Genomic DNA, 16,229 nt, shown 5'->3' with positions numbered 1-16,229 from the left:
GGCCGCGATGGATGGATGGATGGATTCTTGTGGCATGAAACAATTCTGACATTTGAGCATATTTTTTTCCGGGCAGGTGGAAGGAATGCAGGGAACCCTGTGACGAGCCAGCCCACGCTCGGCCTTTGCGTGCAGAAACTCACGTCCACGGGACAGCTGGGCTGTCGATTATACACGGAGGTTGAATCAAATCACAGATTGTTTATTTAGCATGCCTGTGTAGAATCTCAGACATCCCTTAGGTCAAGGCGATCCACGAAGCATGAAGCTCTGATTTGCACTAGTTTGTTCTCAAACATTTGCGGACGAAGTGAGAGAAAGAGTAACAGGGAGGGGGAAGAGAACGAGAGAGTCAGACAGACAGACAGACAGACAGAGAGAGAGAGAGAGAGAGAGAGACAGAGACAGAGAGCGAGAGAGAGGGGGAGAGAGAGACAGACAGATAGACAGAGCGAGAGAGAGAGAAAGAGAGAGAGAGAAAGGTGGGGTGGTTACATAGCCGGGTCAGCGGGGAAAGTGATTCCGACTCAGTCCTTCCACACTCCATCCGTCTAAACAAGCGACTAATTTGACCATGAAACTTTCCTTAGTGTTGTTCTCCGTCCTTCTTATCTGCACACTCTTTCCTCTGCGCGACTGCGACGAGCAGCAGCAAGTCCGAGAAGGTAAGACAGAAAGCGGTGCTTGGGAGCTGGGTTGCTGGTGTTAGTTACACTCTTATAAGTGGCAAATGGCGTCACGCGTGAAGCCACACGTCAGATTCAATAGGCGATACTGTACTGTATACTATTCAGACATAATAAATGTTATCTCCTTCCTCGTGGTACCCGTGTTAATTTGGTCGCGATGCAGAGAAATGTAACATTTTGTTGATTTAATATCCTTGGCCAGGTGAAAAAAAAACAATTGAGAGCAAATGAGGGAATTTTGTATGTTTGCGAGGACCGCCGTTTAAATAAAAAGTTGCTGGGTTTTCCACCGTGCCGCTGACGTGGACGGGGCTGTTCTTGTTTGTTTCCGCCTCACTTTCCCATGGGATGGAACTTTTAGCGTGGAGAGGAACAGCCGGTGGAAGCTAATCATGAATTACACGAAAATAAGCGCGGTCCCTGGAATCGAGACATCGTTCCTTCGTCAGGGGCTGCAGAATGTTCGAGATTCACAACTACAAAAAACATGAACGTCTTGCGTGAAGTTTTAAGCCATAGCTGGGTCGCTCAATCCAGATGCAATCCGAAGTATTCGACCCCCACTGTAGATTACATTTTTGTGCAAAAAAAATGTACAAACTTGTGACAGTCTACAACGCTTAATGTTAGTGTAAAAAAGCTTCACGTCACCTAATGTCAGAAAACGGCAGTCAATCAGCACCAAAATTTGTTTGGACATCGTTACCCGTGCTCACTTTAACCTCTAAAAATATCAGAACAATTGTCCCAATATTTTGGATTTTATGGACGTTAAATCTTTTCTTAGACGCTCAATATAAAGCAGGAGTCACCAACACATACCAGGTGGCCCCCACAGGACTACTGGAGTAGCCTGCAAGCTTGTTCTGAAAATAGCAATACAGTTATGGAACACTGACGTCTTTGGAAATGTTGTAGAAGTGATCATTTGAAAATGTAAACACTTGCAGGGATTTATAGAAATAGGATTATTATAGTTGTTTGCATGGATATTGTTCTGGAAGATTCAACAGTGGCCATCACAGTAGCCTAATTGGAACAGCATAGAAAGAAATCTGCTGGGATATGAGCATTGACCACACAATACATGCATAAGTTCCTGAGGAACCAAAGGCTGGTGTCGAACATGCAGCAATCATACTGTAACTACATTGTACAACACAGTGTTATACTAACTTCTAAAGATGCTTTAATTAATGAGATGAATAATATTGACACTGCACTATATAGTACGGTACATTGAATGTGACGTTCTGTAAACCTCTTTATAAATGTTAGAGAAAACGCTTCACATGAGTGTCATGGAGCGAGTATGTAGAATTTGAGTCTTCAGATGCCACGATGAATTCCTGACTTAATTCCTCTTGAATGATGTCATCCAGATCAAATTGTAGTTGTGACCGTTGCAACTAAGGAGACTGATGGCTTCAAACGTTTCATGAGATCAGCAAAACATTTTAATTACACTGTCAAGGTATGAAACCCTAATTTCAACATTGTATACTGTATTACTGTATTACAACCCAACAAATAAATTGCTTGTCATTATTTGCGTGTTTACAGGTTCTTGGTCGTGGTCAAAAATGGAAAGGTGGTGACTACTTGTCCCCTGGGGGAGGTCAGAAAGTGCGAATTCTTAAAGCTGCCCTCGAGTCAATGAAGGACGAGAATAAAATCATTGTTTTTATTGACAGGTAATGTGTCTTTATTTTAATAATAAATATGTAATATACAAATTTAGTAATGTCCCTCTTAACAGCTGGTGTGGAGGCAGGTCCTCTTTTTGGAAGTGAATGGAAATTTGGGTTGAATTCCAAACTGTATGACCTTGATATTCGAGTAAAGCTTCCACTGTATTCTGCATTCTGCTCTCCTTGTTGTCACGGTAACCTCAGTGAAGGAGAAAATAGCGAAAACAACTTTTTTCTTTTTTTTGCATGGGTTGGAGACTCTCTTGCACCACTGCTGTGTCAGCATCATCTTGTAAAACGTTCCTTCCTTCCACAGCTATGATGTGATTTTCGCATCAGGTCCGAAAGAGCTGCTAAAGAAGTTTGTGCAGGCCAAACACAAGGTGGTGTTTTCCTCTGAGACATTGATCTGGCCCGACAGACATTTGGAGGACAAACATCCACATGTCCGGGAGGGCAACAGGTTCCTCGGCTCAGGAGGTATGCTGCCCATTTTTTCCATGACACATTTTGTTTTGTGTATAATAACTCATTTAGGGTTTCAGTCTGAGGTAAGATGACTGTTTTAGCAGAAGGTTACAAAAAACAGTTGTGGTGTATTCACAGCTGGAGAGTAGGGTTTTTTTGTAGAACAAAAGAGGTTTTATAAGCACAAAAAAAAGCAAACATGGTCGTGGTAATGAGCAACAGGTAGTTTCAAAGCTGCGTGTCTGAGGTGCACAGCAAGTTAGAGCGCCTCTTAATATGAGTTTATCGCTACGTGGTAATGAGCAACCGGTAGTTTCAAAGCTGCATGTCTGAGGCGCACAGCAAGTTAGAGCGCCTCTTAACATGAGTTTATCGCTACCCCTCAGGCTTTATTGGCTACCTTCCAAACATCAAAGAAATGGTTGCTGAGTGGGCAGGAGACGACGGTGACAGTGATCAGCTGTTTTTCACCAAGATTTTTATCAATCCTGAGAAAAGAGTAAGTACTGTTTTTTTTTTCCCCTTTTTGGGTCCTTTGTTGTTTGATATGATGACAAAAATGTATTAATTGATGAGTAAAACTTCTATGAATGTCTTTTAGAAATCCATAAATATCACACTGGACAGCAAATGCAGATTGTTCCAGAACCTTCACGGAGCTCTTGGTGAGTGAAAAGACTTTTATTGTCCAACTGTGGTCAAACCTATTTCAACCAACCGATAGTTGACATTACTGTGTGCTGCACAACACACGTGATGCACTGTGCTATTTACTGAATACAACTGCTGTGTTAAAAATGTTAAGTGCGCCTTTCCAATAATGCCTTTGCTTTTTACTGCCATTCTCAGTCGTATCATAGAGAATCTGACACAAACCCCCCATGCATCCCTTTTTTTTTACTCTCCTTCATGCAAATACACATACAGACCATATTTTGTGTGCGTGTGTGTGTGTGTGTGTGTGTGTGTGCGTGCGTGCGTGTGTGCGTGCGTGCATGTTACATGTAGAACAGGAGTGTCAAACTCATTTTTGTCGCTGGCCAAATTTGAGTTACCTTTTCCCTTGGAGGGCCGTTATAACTGAAACCAGATCAAGAAGTCAAGAATAACTGTTGATTCAACTCTTGTCTAAGTTACCATCACGAGAAGTTTGGTAACAAGAAAATGCTTAGAATATCTCTCTTATTTATTACATATGAGAATTAAAATTTTTGATAGACATTTTAGAAAACATCATGGAACTTGACATGTTTGATCTGCTTTCGCGGGCCACCTAAAATGATGTGGCGGGCCAAATCTGGCCCCCGGGCCTTGAGTTTGACACCAGTGATGTAGAATAAAACACTTTAAATTAGTATTAAAAGATTTACAAGGCGGAATTTACACTTTTCGATGAACACTCTATTCATCACTGAATGTTAAAACTGTATGCATGACCTTACAGTAGAACATTATTAAAATCACCTTTTCAAAAATCTACCCTCTCATCGTATGCATCTAAGTTTTATTTTGATTATGATTTAAAAACTATCAGAGATTGTTGTGGCAAAAGATGTGACCAAAGAATCAATTGTGAACACACACACACACACACACACACACACACATACACATTTCATATCTCGCACACATAGTCTGCAGTGTGGGTGAGGCAGGGATGACAAAGCTCCCCATTTTCGACATCCAACTGAATCAAATTGTACTGTCTGCCACATGGAAACAGGACTTTCAACTCCCTTAACATGAACAATATAACAGTTGCCATCCAAAACACACAGCGGTATATGATTAAGATTGACTTGTAAATGTTATGCACTTGTAATTCATGTATGTGTGGTGTTTCTAGACGAAGTGGTGCTAAAATTTGAGGATCGACGTGTACGAGCCAGAAATTTGCTCTATGATACGCTACCTGTCATCATCCACGGGAATGGACCGACCAAGGTACCGACTACAAATCGCTCCACAAGTCAGAACAATGCCATGACACGCACGTCTAACGATTCACACAGGAAAACAGGAATTTGGTCATTGTTTAACAATCAAAAGTATAATAAAGTTGCTTCTTTTCTTCATTGCAAAAAATTATATTAATGGTACCGGTAGCACTGATTAGGTTTTTCACGTGTGTGTGGAACTATAAAACATGGTAGAGTCAAAACAAGAATAGGTGTGCGTATCTCTCCAGTAAAAGATGATTTAATATATCTTAAAGTGGAATGATTGGGTTCAGTTTGATGCACTCGCATCTTTTAAAATTCAAATTGATTTTCTTATTCAAATTGTAAAGCTGTAAAGGTTCTCAAACTGCTGCTGAACTTCAGTCGTGGACAGAAAAAACTTTTTGCCCTGCTCCCAATTTTGCATCGCTGACTTCAATGTCAGTTAGCGAGCCATGGGCAAGGAAATGATACACTTAAAAAAAAAAATCCGCAAAGCATAAACTGCCAAATGGTTATGGCCACACATCTCTCCTAGTGATGCCTAAAATGAAATGGAAAAAATGATGCGTCTCGAGACATTTGGGACATCCTGTATGAGTGTTTTGAACATTGCACATCATGTGACAAATGTTAAACATTCAAAATAAGAATAAATTTGATCCATATGGGCAGTAAAACTTGTTATTTATTCAGAATGAATTGTACAGTGTAGGAGTTGTGTGAGCTACGACTGGCTAACACGTCAAGAGTGCATTAAAGATAATCTATTTCCTTCTCTCTATGCTCTTTACACATGGTTCAGCATCGGGTTGTGCAAAGACAGGCTTCAAAGTAAAGACATTTTCACAATCCTGTTAAACTTGCAAATGTTTTTGCTCACCTTCCCAATGTGCTGAGGATTTCATCATTACCAAATCCACCATTCTCCGTGAGAAAAAAATCCTATCCATCGGTGGGATAAGAGATATGGCAAGCATAGTTGAGATAAGCTCAAACAAGACTTTGCTTTCCAGCTTCAGCTCAACTACCTTGGTAACTACATACCGAACGTGTGGACATTTGAGACAGGCTGCACAGTGTGCCATGACGATCTACTCCCACTCAGGAACCTTAAGGTTGGTCACACGTTTTTGGCCGTCGTATGAACTGAAAGGCAACATTGTCCATTTTACCAACAAAATCTTGATATTATTATAACGTTCAATACCTTGCACTCAATATTGGTTTTTTTCGCACCATCAGGAAAATGAATATCCTTTGGTGGTGATTAGTGTCTTCATTCAGCAACCCACTCCATTTGTCACCGTATTTTTTGAACGCCTCCTGAAGCTTCAGTATCCCAAGAATAGACTCAAGCTCTTCATTTTCAACAAGGTAACAGGACACAAATTAATCCACCAATTTGACTTTGCGACTTTGCTGCAGAGGAACATTGGTCACAGTTGCGCTGATAAATAGCCTCGTGAATCTTTGAAAACATCTGGAAATCGGGCGGCACTGGTTAGCATGTCTGCCTCACAATACAGAGGTCCAGGGTTTGTATCCGGGCTCCAGCCTTCCTGTGTGGAGTTTGCATGTTCTCCTTGTGCCTGTGTGGGTATTCTTCGGGTATTCAGTTTTCCTCCCACACTCCAAAAGCATGCATGGCAGGTCGTTTGGGAAGTTCAAATTGTCCATAGGTGTGACTGTTAGCAGGGATGGTTGTTCATCTACATGTGCCCTGCGATTGGCTGGTAACCAGTTCAGGGTGTCCCCCGCCTACTGCCCAAAGACAGCTGCAATAGGCTCCAGCGCGCATGCAACACTTGTGAGGATAAGAGGATTAGAAAATGGATGGGATTCTTCCATGAGAATAAAGCTCTCTGGAAAAGTTTTCCGGATATTCACTTCTATTTTTATATCTGGGTGTCAGAATGTATTGCGCACCTCGAACCAGAACATAGGTAAAATCTGGGAATCTTCTGATCATTACAGTGCTGCCAAATTTTGGAAAATATTTACAGATACATGTCCTAAATAGAAGTCAGAACTTTATTAAACCAACTTTCTATTCATTTTACCGTTTGTAAAGTGACCTAGTTGCTAAAGTATTTTCATTCAGCAATCAATTTTGTTTTTTTCTACACAATGCATTTTGGGGGGATTATCATCACACGTTCAAAAGAAAAAAGTGAATAATCTTTTCCATTCCAAATCCTAATGCACAATTTTTTCCTCCTGCTCTATATATACTTCTACAAACGGTCACTTTTTTTTTCTGCTCGAGGAACCCCATCACGAGCGTGAGGTCAGCGCTTTTCTCCAGGACCACAGAAGCCTCTATCTAGATGTCAAATTTATTGGGCCGGAAGAGGAGATGGAAGACACAGCTGCACGCAACATGGCCTTGTGAGTCACCAAGTCCCATTAACACTGGTCAACAGCTAATTTTAATCACAGATGGATTTATTTGTTCCAAAATGGAGTTTTGATTTTAATAAATGTCATTTTTTTTCTATTACATCAGGGTTTTGAGATATTTCAAATTTTTGTTTTTAAGTTCGACCTATAAAAGGGTACACAAATGGATTTTACCAATGCATTGTCATTTATAGCCATGACGTTTCAGAAAAAAATCTAACCTAACCCTTAATTCATGAATATTACGGAATATATTGCTATGTTACATAGTATAATAATAAAAATAAGAATAATTATTATTATATATTATTATTATTAGGCGGCCCGGTAGTCCAGTGGTTAGCACGTCGGCTTCACAGTGCAGAGGTACCGGGTTCGATTCCAGCTCCGGCCTCCCTGTGTGGAGTTTGCATGTTCTCCCCGGGCCTGCGTGGGTTTTCTCCGGGTGCTCCGGTTTCCTCCCACATTCCAAAAAAACATGCATGTCAGGCTGTTTGGGCGCTCTAAATTGTCCCTAGGTGTGAGTGTGGGCGTGGATGGTTGTTCGTCTCTGTGTGCCCTGCGATTGGCTGGCAACTGATTCAGGGTGTCCCCCGCCTACTGCCCGAGATGGCTGGGATAGGCTCCAGCACCCCCCGCGACCCTAGTGAGGATCAAGCGGTTCGGAAAATGGATGGATAGATGGATTATTATTATTATTCAAATAGGTTGAGCTAGAGAAAAAAGGAGGGCACATTCAGGATCAGCGCAAAAAATAAAGATCCAAGGCTAATGAGTCTAGTTGCATCACCACTTTTTAAAAAAAATGTGAAAAATTGTTGAACTGTGTAATTATTGCTGGCGTATGCAAAGTGATGTGGGGATTTTTTTTTTCCTTCTCTGTATTTCAGCGATATGTGCAGGAAGCAGAAGGACTGTGACTATTTCTTCAACTTGGACATTGATGTTGCTTTGAAGAATGAAAACACACTCAAAATTCTCATTGAACAAAACCTGCAAGTATATTTATGGAAAAATGAATCATGATCACCGAAATGCACATGCAATATTTTTAATGGTTATATATTTAGTTGGGAGTTGTGGTTGAGGACGACTTTGTTATTATAACACTACTTCAAATGCTCTTCAGGCCGATCGTAGCACCATTGTTGACGCGAACTGGCCGACTTTGGAGCAACTTTTGGGGAGCCCTGAGCGCCGATGGCTACTATGCCAGGGCGGAGGACTACGTGGACCTGGTCCAAAGACGCAGGGTGTAAGATGCTTCACTGTTGATGAAGTTCACTTTTCTGTTGATAAACTCGGTATGTGCTGTAAATGGATGAAGGCGCTCATATTTGCAGGGGAATTTGGAATGTTCCATACATAACCAGCGTGTACTTGATGAAGGCCAGCCTCCTCCGCTCGGAGCTCTCAGACGACGATCTATTTCATTCAAATTTCATGGACCCTGACATGGCCTTCTGCCAGCATGTTCGAAATAAGGTGCATCAAATACATAAAGAGCAATATTTAGCTTCCTGAAATATCTTTTATCTTTTCTTCTGTCCTGATATTGATATAAAGAAATCGATCAAAATTGCAAATCAAATATTTGTGAATAATCCAAGATTTTATTTCAAGGTCCCCCGGCATCCAGATGAAATGCATTTGGAACATAAATTGCCTTGCCTTTTTTTCCGCAGGGAGTCTTCATGTATGTAACCAACATGGACACTTTTGGACGCATCCTATCAACAGAAAACTATCAGACCAGTCATCTGCATAATGATCTGTGGCAGATCTTTGAAAATCCAGAGGTGAGAATCCATCAGCAGGTCCCGATGGGAGTACGCTGTCCAGTTTTATACCTTTGGAAACGAGTTCAAGTTTTTGTCTGTGTTTGATTGTGTATTGGCAGGAAAAAAAAATCATAATAGATACCTATAAATCTTTGTGGCGGTATGTCTTATGAAACATTCAAATATGCAGAGTTAAAGGTTACATATGTTTGAAACTATTTCATACTTGTCCACCCCAAAACAATTGTAGAAGATGAAAGTGTGGCAGTATTACTTGCGTTAAGAGTAATATAATAAAAACAGTAGCAGGTACAATATCCAATGTCCCTTTTTTTTTTTTTTTTTTTTACAGTTAACCAATTGTTTAGTGGCCTGAAAACGATGCTTTGTGTTAATTTCAGGACTGGCGGGAGCGCTATATTCATGAGAACTACACTCACATCACGAAAGGAAAACCTGTTGAGACTGTGAGTTGTTAACAGATAGTAGCCGTCTAAGTTCCTTTTTCCTGTGCGTTTAAGCTCCACGTCTTTGTTATTGCGAGAAAAGTTCTCGTTTTTATTTCATTAATGTTAGGATGGTTGAGACGATCAATGTACCTTTTTCCAATGTTGCAAAACCTGGCCATGCAATTCCTTCAGTGGCTTAGCTTTGCTTTGTCCTTTCTGTTCCCCAGCCTTGCCCAGATGTATACTGGTTTCCAGTTTTCACCGATATTGCTTGCAACCACCTGGTTGAAGAAATGGAACACTTTGGGAAGTGGTCAGGAGGCGGTAATGTGGTAATGTCACCATCCTTTTTCTGCTGTGTCCAATAACAGAATCCCTAACCTTTGTTGTCGTCATGGTTGCTGAAAGAATGCATTTTGCTCTCGCTCTCTAATGAGCCAGTCGTCAATTGTAACTGGGCATATAACTAAGGAGGAACCTTTTCCTCTCTGATTATTTTTGGACTACCAGGACACTCGAATCCAGGGCGGCTATGAGAATGTCCCCACCATTGACATCCACCTGAATCAAGTCAACTTTGATAAGGAATGGCACCAGTTTTTACTGGAGTACATTGCGCCGATAACAGAGCAAATGTATCCTGGTTACCATACCCAGGTAAGACCTCAGACATTTTTGTGGAATAAATGAAGTGTTCAGTCCTACATGTGAGCTACAGCAGGAGCCGTGCGACCACAAACCCAGGAAATTGGATTTTGGTAAGGTTGCGCTTTGCATTCCAAAGTATTACATTCCATTTGCTGGGGTCTTAAGACTAGCTTCAGGATATGAATGGCAAGCTGTGCTGAAGCTATTGTGATCACTAGTAGCCTATACAGCAGGGGTGGGCAAACTACGGCCCGCAGGCCGGATCCGGCCCATTGGTCTTTTTAATCCGGCCCGCCGAAGATTGGTGCACAATTAAGGTTTGATTGCATTCATTTCGTTTGGACTTGTAATGACAGGTGTTTCAACACCAGGTGGCGCAGTTACTTCAAGTTGCAGAGCACAGGGAGGGAGGGGAAGACGAAGAAAGAGGGAGAAAGTAATGACCATGGAAGGGAAAGTGATATGTATCTGATTAAACAAAGCGGGTAACAAAGTACGAAACATTCAGGAGACGCCTGGAGTCGGAAAGACTCAAATCTGCGAGGAAGCGATTCTTACTCAGTCCGATTCTGGCAATTTCCATGCTCAGAGTGAATTGCTTGTGGCTCGAGTAAATGAACATTTCCTAGAATGGTTTGATTGTTATCATGTTAAAAACTTTCCGCAAACTGGACCGCTAATAAGAGTCGGAGAGCAGTCAAATGTGTAGAGCGTGAACAACAGGGGGCTCAGTACACATCCTTGAGGAGAACCGGTGCTGAGTGTGATGGTGGAGGAGAATGTTACATTATTACTGGCATACAAAGACATTGTGCTATCTTCTTAATTTTGTATTTCTAACTTTTGGCCCGGCCCTCCACAATATTTTCTGCTTCTCATTTGGCCCCCCCGGGAAAATAATTGCCCACCCCTGCTATACAGTAACACCCACCCTCTCCAGTGGCGGGGGTGGTGGGGGGGGGTATATTCCAGACCACCCCCACAATAAGTTAATTCCATGATAGACAAATACCCTTTTAAAATACCCCCTGGGCGGGCCTGTTTTATGCATTAAGAGCTCATTTTAAAGGTCTTTAATCAACTTCCATCAATAATCATTCCGAAGGTACCAGTACTTTGTAGATACATAATTAACCTATAGTCATCACTTTCTGAAGGTCTAAAAGGCAGGATTACAGCAGGTCACATTCAATCTTTTTTTTTCAACAATATTTTGTTATTCATGCATTCAAGAGAATGCAACACCATTCACCCTGACCAGGATTTGATTCCCAAGGCCTGTTGTCCGAAGTCAGGGGTATTACCTATCCAACGAACCAACTTTTAACAAAAAAATCGTCTGTGCTGCAATGTTTGTGCTTCCTGTTGGTTCTTTCCAATTTACACATTCTCTAACAAAAACAAAAAACAAAACTGTACCACTTTCTAGTGGTTGATAGTGGAATTACATACACCTGATTTAAACGAACGTTACGCCACCGTAAAGTTATTACTTGTACAAAAAAAATCCGTGACATAGCAGGACCACAAACCCGGAACATGAAATTTACTGTTAATTTTCATAAAAGCAGCTGCATCACCTGTTGCAAGCCAATCGGTTCCCTCCACTTTACTGTTGTGTTGACAAAACATGTCTCCTTCCAGTGCACTTCTCCCTTGAACTTCGTGGTGAGGTACAAACCCGACGAGCAGCCCCTGCTCGAGCCTCACCATGACGCCTCCACATTCACTATAAACGTTGCTCTCAACAGCAAAGATGTTGACTATCAGGTAAACGGAGGAGGAGGTGGCAGCCTTTAGAAGCCTCAGCAAGTGAGGATGCGGGTGATGTTGCACCACTTTCCGCTTCCTCTCCTCCATCTGTGGGCCTGAATGCTGGATGTGGAAGCAGCCTTGAAGCTTGTCTTTATCGAGCAAGAATTGCGCCAGCGTACATACGCCCGACACACTCTCCTGGTGTGGCCACTCGAGCAGTTTCTATGTGAATGCTTGCATGACTTTCCTCCTTTCTTATGTGTGTTTGCAGGCTCATTTTGACTTGGCCTTTGTAGTTAGATATAAGCCCGATGAGCAGCCCTTTTTGAGGCCACATCATGACGCCTCCACATTCACTATAAACATAGCACTCAATCAGAGGGGGCCTGATTACGAGGTGAGTGGCATCGGAGGTTGGTACAAGTCGGACATTTTGATAAATTATGGATAAAATGTCCCAGAACATAGAACGAAAAAAAAAATCTGTCATTATACATATGAGATGGAAGGGAAAAAACCCCACAAAAATAAGAATACCCATTATGTATTGATTGAATGGGAGCCATACAATTCATTTTTGGCCGGGGTCCCTCAAGAGCACAAATAATAAATAAATTTGTACTTCACTCTACAGCAGCCTTTCCTTGCCTCATCTTTTAAATGAGAGGGCAAGTCAAAATTTTCTTTACAATACCGTATGTTCTATGTGCCGCCACAAGTCTAAATGCGGCATTGTGATTAATATTGTTTTTGTGGAATATGAATTAAGCAAAAATATCTCCCCCTTTTTTTAATACAATACAATACAATACACGCTGATTTATATAGCGCTTTCACAACAGCGGCAGCTGTAATAAAGCGCTGAACAAAACAGTTAACATAAAGTAAAATAATAAACACAACACATAACATAAAACGCGGACAGTTGTGCAGTCCTAACCACTTTTCCGTCACACGCTTTGTTGTTTGAAGCAGTTTGAGATGAAAGAGGAGAGAATCAAAGTGTCTTTTAACCAGTGGATCAGGGACGTCATGCTCAAAATGTGCACACGTCGGCTACAAGCTAAGTTTCAAAGTCAACAAGAAGCTGTAGCATCCATTGACGAAAAAAGAGATTGGTTCACTTCTCCTGTCCCATGGACATCCATTTCAATTCCAAGCGGACAATAAAAGTTAATCCATGTCAGAAGCTGCCATTTTGTCTTGTACTGCCTCTTGCAGTAGACTGAACACGACATCACAGTGCCAAAAGGTTCAGATAAATAACCAATCATGGCTTACCTGTTTTCTGGGTTTGGTCATGTGACATTGGCAAGCTGAGTTCTTTGGCACTGTGATGTCATTTTCAGTCGACAGCAAGTGGCAAAATGGCTGCCCCCTCAGATGGAGGAAAAAAGGATGGGTTTTAGTGCTTGATTCATATTTCAGAAATGCAATAAGCACAATACCATCTTTAGACTAGTGGGGACGCATAGAACATCCTATTTTAAAGAAAATTTTTGACTTGACTTTGACCCGTTTCAAAGGAAAAGGCAAAACCAAGGGATTTTGGCTAATCCGTGTGACAAAAATCATCAGAACGCACTCTCACGATTGAATGAAATGAAAACACACCTCCTAGTTTTATTATATTGCTTCAAAATTACACGCCATTAAAATAAGATAAGATAAGAAAACCTTTATTAGTCTCGCAATGGAGAAATTCCCAATTCACAGCAGCAAAGTTATGAAAGGAAGAAGTAGAACAACCAAATTAAGGAGCTGCTGGAAAGGCAGCCACTCACGCGGCGCCATTTTGAAGTTAAAATAACACAACACAACAGATAGGACACAGACAGTCGTGCAATCTTCACCACTTTTCTGCATACACTTTGTTGTCTGAAGCAGTTATCGATGAAAGAGGAGAGGATCAAAGTGTCCTTTCACCAGTGGATCAGAGACGTCATGCTGAAAATGTGCACACGTCTGCTACAAGCTAAGTTTTGAAAGCAAACACGAAGCTGTAGCGTCCATTGACGAAAAGAGATGAGTTCACTTCTCCTGTCCCACGTAATCCGCTTCAAACTCCAAGCCGCGACTCCCAGTTCCAAATCCGCATCGGCGCTCCGCGCTAACGCTCCTTTCTTCTCATCGTCGGCTCCTCAAGACTTACATCCATCCAGCCGCAGACCGTTCAATAGCACCGATCTCTCCGTTGAACAAAGTGGGGCTGTGAAAAATGCTGCCCATTACAGGCGCAAGACACAAGCGCCCCGGGACTGTCCAGCAACGACAGTCAAATGGCGCCGACATTCCTCCCAGTCAATGTCACTAATTTTAATCTCACTTTCATTTTCACATGACAAATGAATGTCAGACAACAAATATATAGATGTAATAAATATAGGAGACTTCGGAATGCCTGCTGTAGGGTAGTACCTAGTTAGTACAGTCACCCAAGACTGTTTTCATGAAAAGAGGATCACCATTCTTTGGGTAGCATGTCAATCTACTGTACATTCCTGGTGTATCACACTTTGCCATTCCATTTTTTTTCATCTGTGCATTCATAAGTTCGTTCTCTTTTGCATGAATTATATGGTTGTCGTTGCATCCATCTTATTTCCCTGCATCTTCAGCGTACTGGGCTATTTGGCAGAATTGTTTTCTTGTAATTAATAGCAGCTATAATGATACTGCATAGAATTGTGGTGCACTGTAACTGTGATACTGTACATTCATGTATATAGTATGTATATTTGTAGTTGCAATTTGTTCCGTCATGAGTGTGTTTTTTACAAATGACAGGTAAAATCAAGGAACATCCTGTAAGTCAAAATTCTGCATGTACAGTATTTCCTGAGTTGGCGACCTGTTTTCTTAATCACTTAACTACCAGGTGCCACATCCATTTTGGACGAATAAACACCCCACTGCTAATAGATTTCTTTACAAGAACTTTACACTGACATCACTGTGGTAAATTGACATTTCTGGGATTTAGTTGGGGAAGGAGCAATACAACTACTTATTTGAAAAATCCATACACATGGCACTGTAAAGCTGAATTTGGTAAGGGGACTTAGAATTGGGGGTGGGGGGGGGGGGTCTACCCTTCAGCGGGTGAATGAGGCCATACAGAATAATATACTGGAATACAGTAATACATTATACTTTGTATATAATTCCATACAGATATTAAAATATTAATGACTAAACTGTACAGCATTTTTACAAAGGATCTCATCTTCAAAAATGCGTGGTATTCTCTGTAGCTGGATTAAAAAAAAAGTGTACCAATGCCAAAAGAACTCTTCTTCCACAACACTGCATGTGTGTATGGCTAATGTGTGACTGTGACCTCAGGGCGGCGGCTGCAGGTTCCTCCGTTATGACTGCTCTGTGGAGGCACCGCGTAAAGGCTGGGCCATCATGCACCCTGGTCGCCTCACCCATTACCACGAAGGCCTGCCCACCACAGCTGGCGTCCGATACATTGCAGTGTCGTTTGTGGATCCCTGAACTCCCGCACATCATGAGGACCGACGCCCACACGCAGCATATTTAAAATGCATTGGATTAAGCATCACAGCAAGTGTTGGCGGCTTCTTAGCTTATTCACTTGACTTCACATGCTATTGTGACTGTCTCCAAGATGTGTATTTTTAAAATTCAAAAAAGGGAATTTGAGCCAGTGAATTTTACATTGTACATATGAGTGTTTGTGATCAACAGCCGTACTGTCAGACCTATTACATATTTATTGTTTACCATGCCTACTGTCCAATGAGAGCCAGAAGAGGCTCCAGCATGCCCACGACCCTCTTGAGGATAAGTGGCTCGGATAATGCATGGATGGAGGCACATATTGGGTGTGAATGTTGCCACTGAGAGTCCTGTGCCTGACATTTCAAAAGTATCATTTGCCACAAATGTCTTGATGCCTTTTATTACAAAACAACTATTTCTCAACAGCCACAATGTTCAAGTGCTGGACCTTTTTATCTTCACTGTGTCAAAGATGAGAGCAATAAAAAAATCTACTGTCAATCCTGATCGTGGCGTGTCGTCATTAAAGCACATATAGCACACTGCAAAACAGGAAATGTGTTTATAAGAGGCCTTCATATATAACACTACATCATTGAATATGGGATTAACATTGTGAGGATTTGGCAGGTTTACCAACATCATGTAGTAACACAAATACAGTACAATGTACTTTGTTTCACTGACTGTTCCATTCATATTTAAATGAGAGGTCAAGTAAATGACTTATACAGTGCTTTTCTACCTCGGACACTCAAAGCACATTACACCGTTACCTCATTCACCTACTGATGATGCAGCATCAGGTGCAAGTGGGGATTCAGTGGCTTGCTCAAGGACACTTTGACATGGTCACATTGCCCGGGATGGAACCCTC

At 41.6% G+C, this 16,229-nt stretch overlaps 1 protein-coding gene across 3 annotated transcripts; it reads left to right on the top strand.

Annotated features, from left to right (window-relative positions):
* The first annotated feature begins 467 nt into the window (after positions 1–467).
* plod1a (procollagen-lysine, 2-oxoglutarate 5-dioxygenase 1a) lies at positions 468–15,853 on the top strand. Of its 3 annotated transcripts, XM_086137826.1 has the most exons (20): positions 468–665; positions 2,072–2,163; positions 2,253–2,383; positions 2,697–2,860; positions 3,235–3,347; positions 3,450–3,513; positions 4,695–4,792; positions 5,805–5,906; positions 6,034–6,165; positions 7,058–7,179; positions 8,082–8,186; positions 8,321–8,446; positions 8,535–8,676; positions 8,877–8,990; positions 9,374–9,439; positions 9,649–9,753; positions 9,932–10,078; positions 11,714–11,839; positions 12,096–12,221; positions 15,170–15,853. In XM_086137826.1, exons 1-20 carry the CDS (start codon positions 575–577, stop codon positions 15,323–15,325), a joined length of 2,322 nt encoding a protein of 773 aa, XP_085993952.1. In that variant the 5' UTR covers positions 468–574; the 3' UTR covers positions 15,326–15,853. The 3 variants fall into 3 exon arrangements, with proteins under 3 accessions (XP_085993952.1, XP_085993875.1, XP_085993802.1); XM_086137749.1 differs by lacking the exon at positions 12,096–12,221; XM_086137676.1 differs by lacking the exon at positions 11,714–11,839 and having other exon boundaries at positions 470–665.
* Positions 15,854–16,229: the final 376 nt, after the last annotated feature.

Source organism: Hippocampus guttulatus, chromosome 1 (assembly GCF_054856545.1).
Source record: "Hippocampus guttulatus isolate MCC_2025c chromosome 1, RoL_Hgut_1.0, whole genome shotgun sequence".
Lineage (NCBI taxonomy): Eukaryota > Metazoa > Chordata > Actinopteri > Syngnathiformes > Syngnathidae > Hippocampus > Hippocampus guttulatus.
The sequence above is the reverse complement of the archived record's forward strand: the minus strand, read 5'-3'. Positions and strand labels throughout refer to the sequence as shown.

Excerpts from the sequence above, each read along its gene's own strand:
- plod1a (XM_086137826.1), top strand. The coding sequence starts at position 575 with ATGAAACTTTCCTTAGTGTTGTTCTCCGTCCTTCTTATCTGCACACTC. Across the intron at positions 2,861-3,234 it reads CAGGTTCCTCGGCTCAGGAG|GCTTTATTGGCTACCTTCCA; the intron begins GTATGCTGCCCA and ends GCTACCCCTCAG. Across the intron at positions 4,793-5,804 it reads ACGGGAATGGACCGACCAAG|CTTCAGCTCAACTACCTTGG; the intron begins GTACCGACTACA and ends TTTGCTTTCCAG.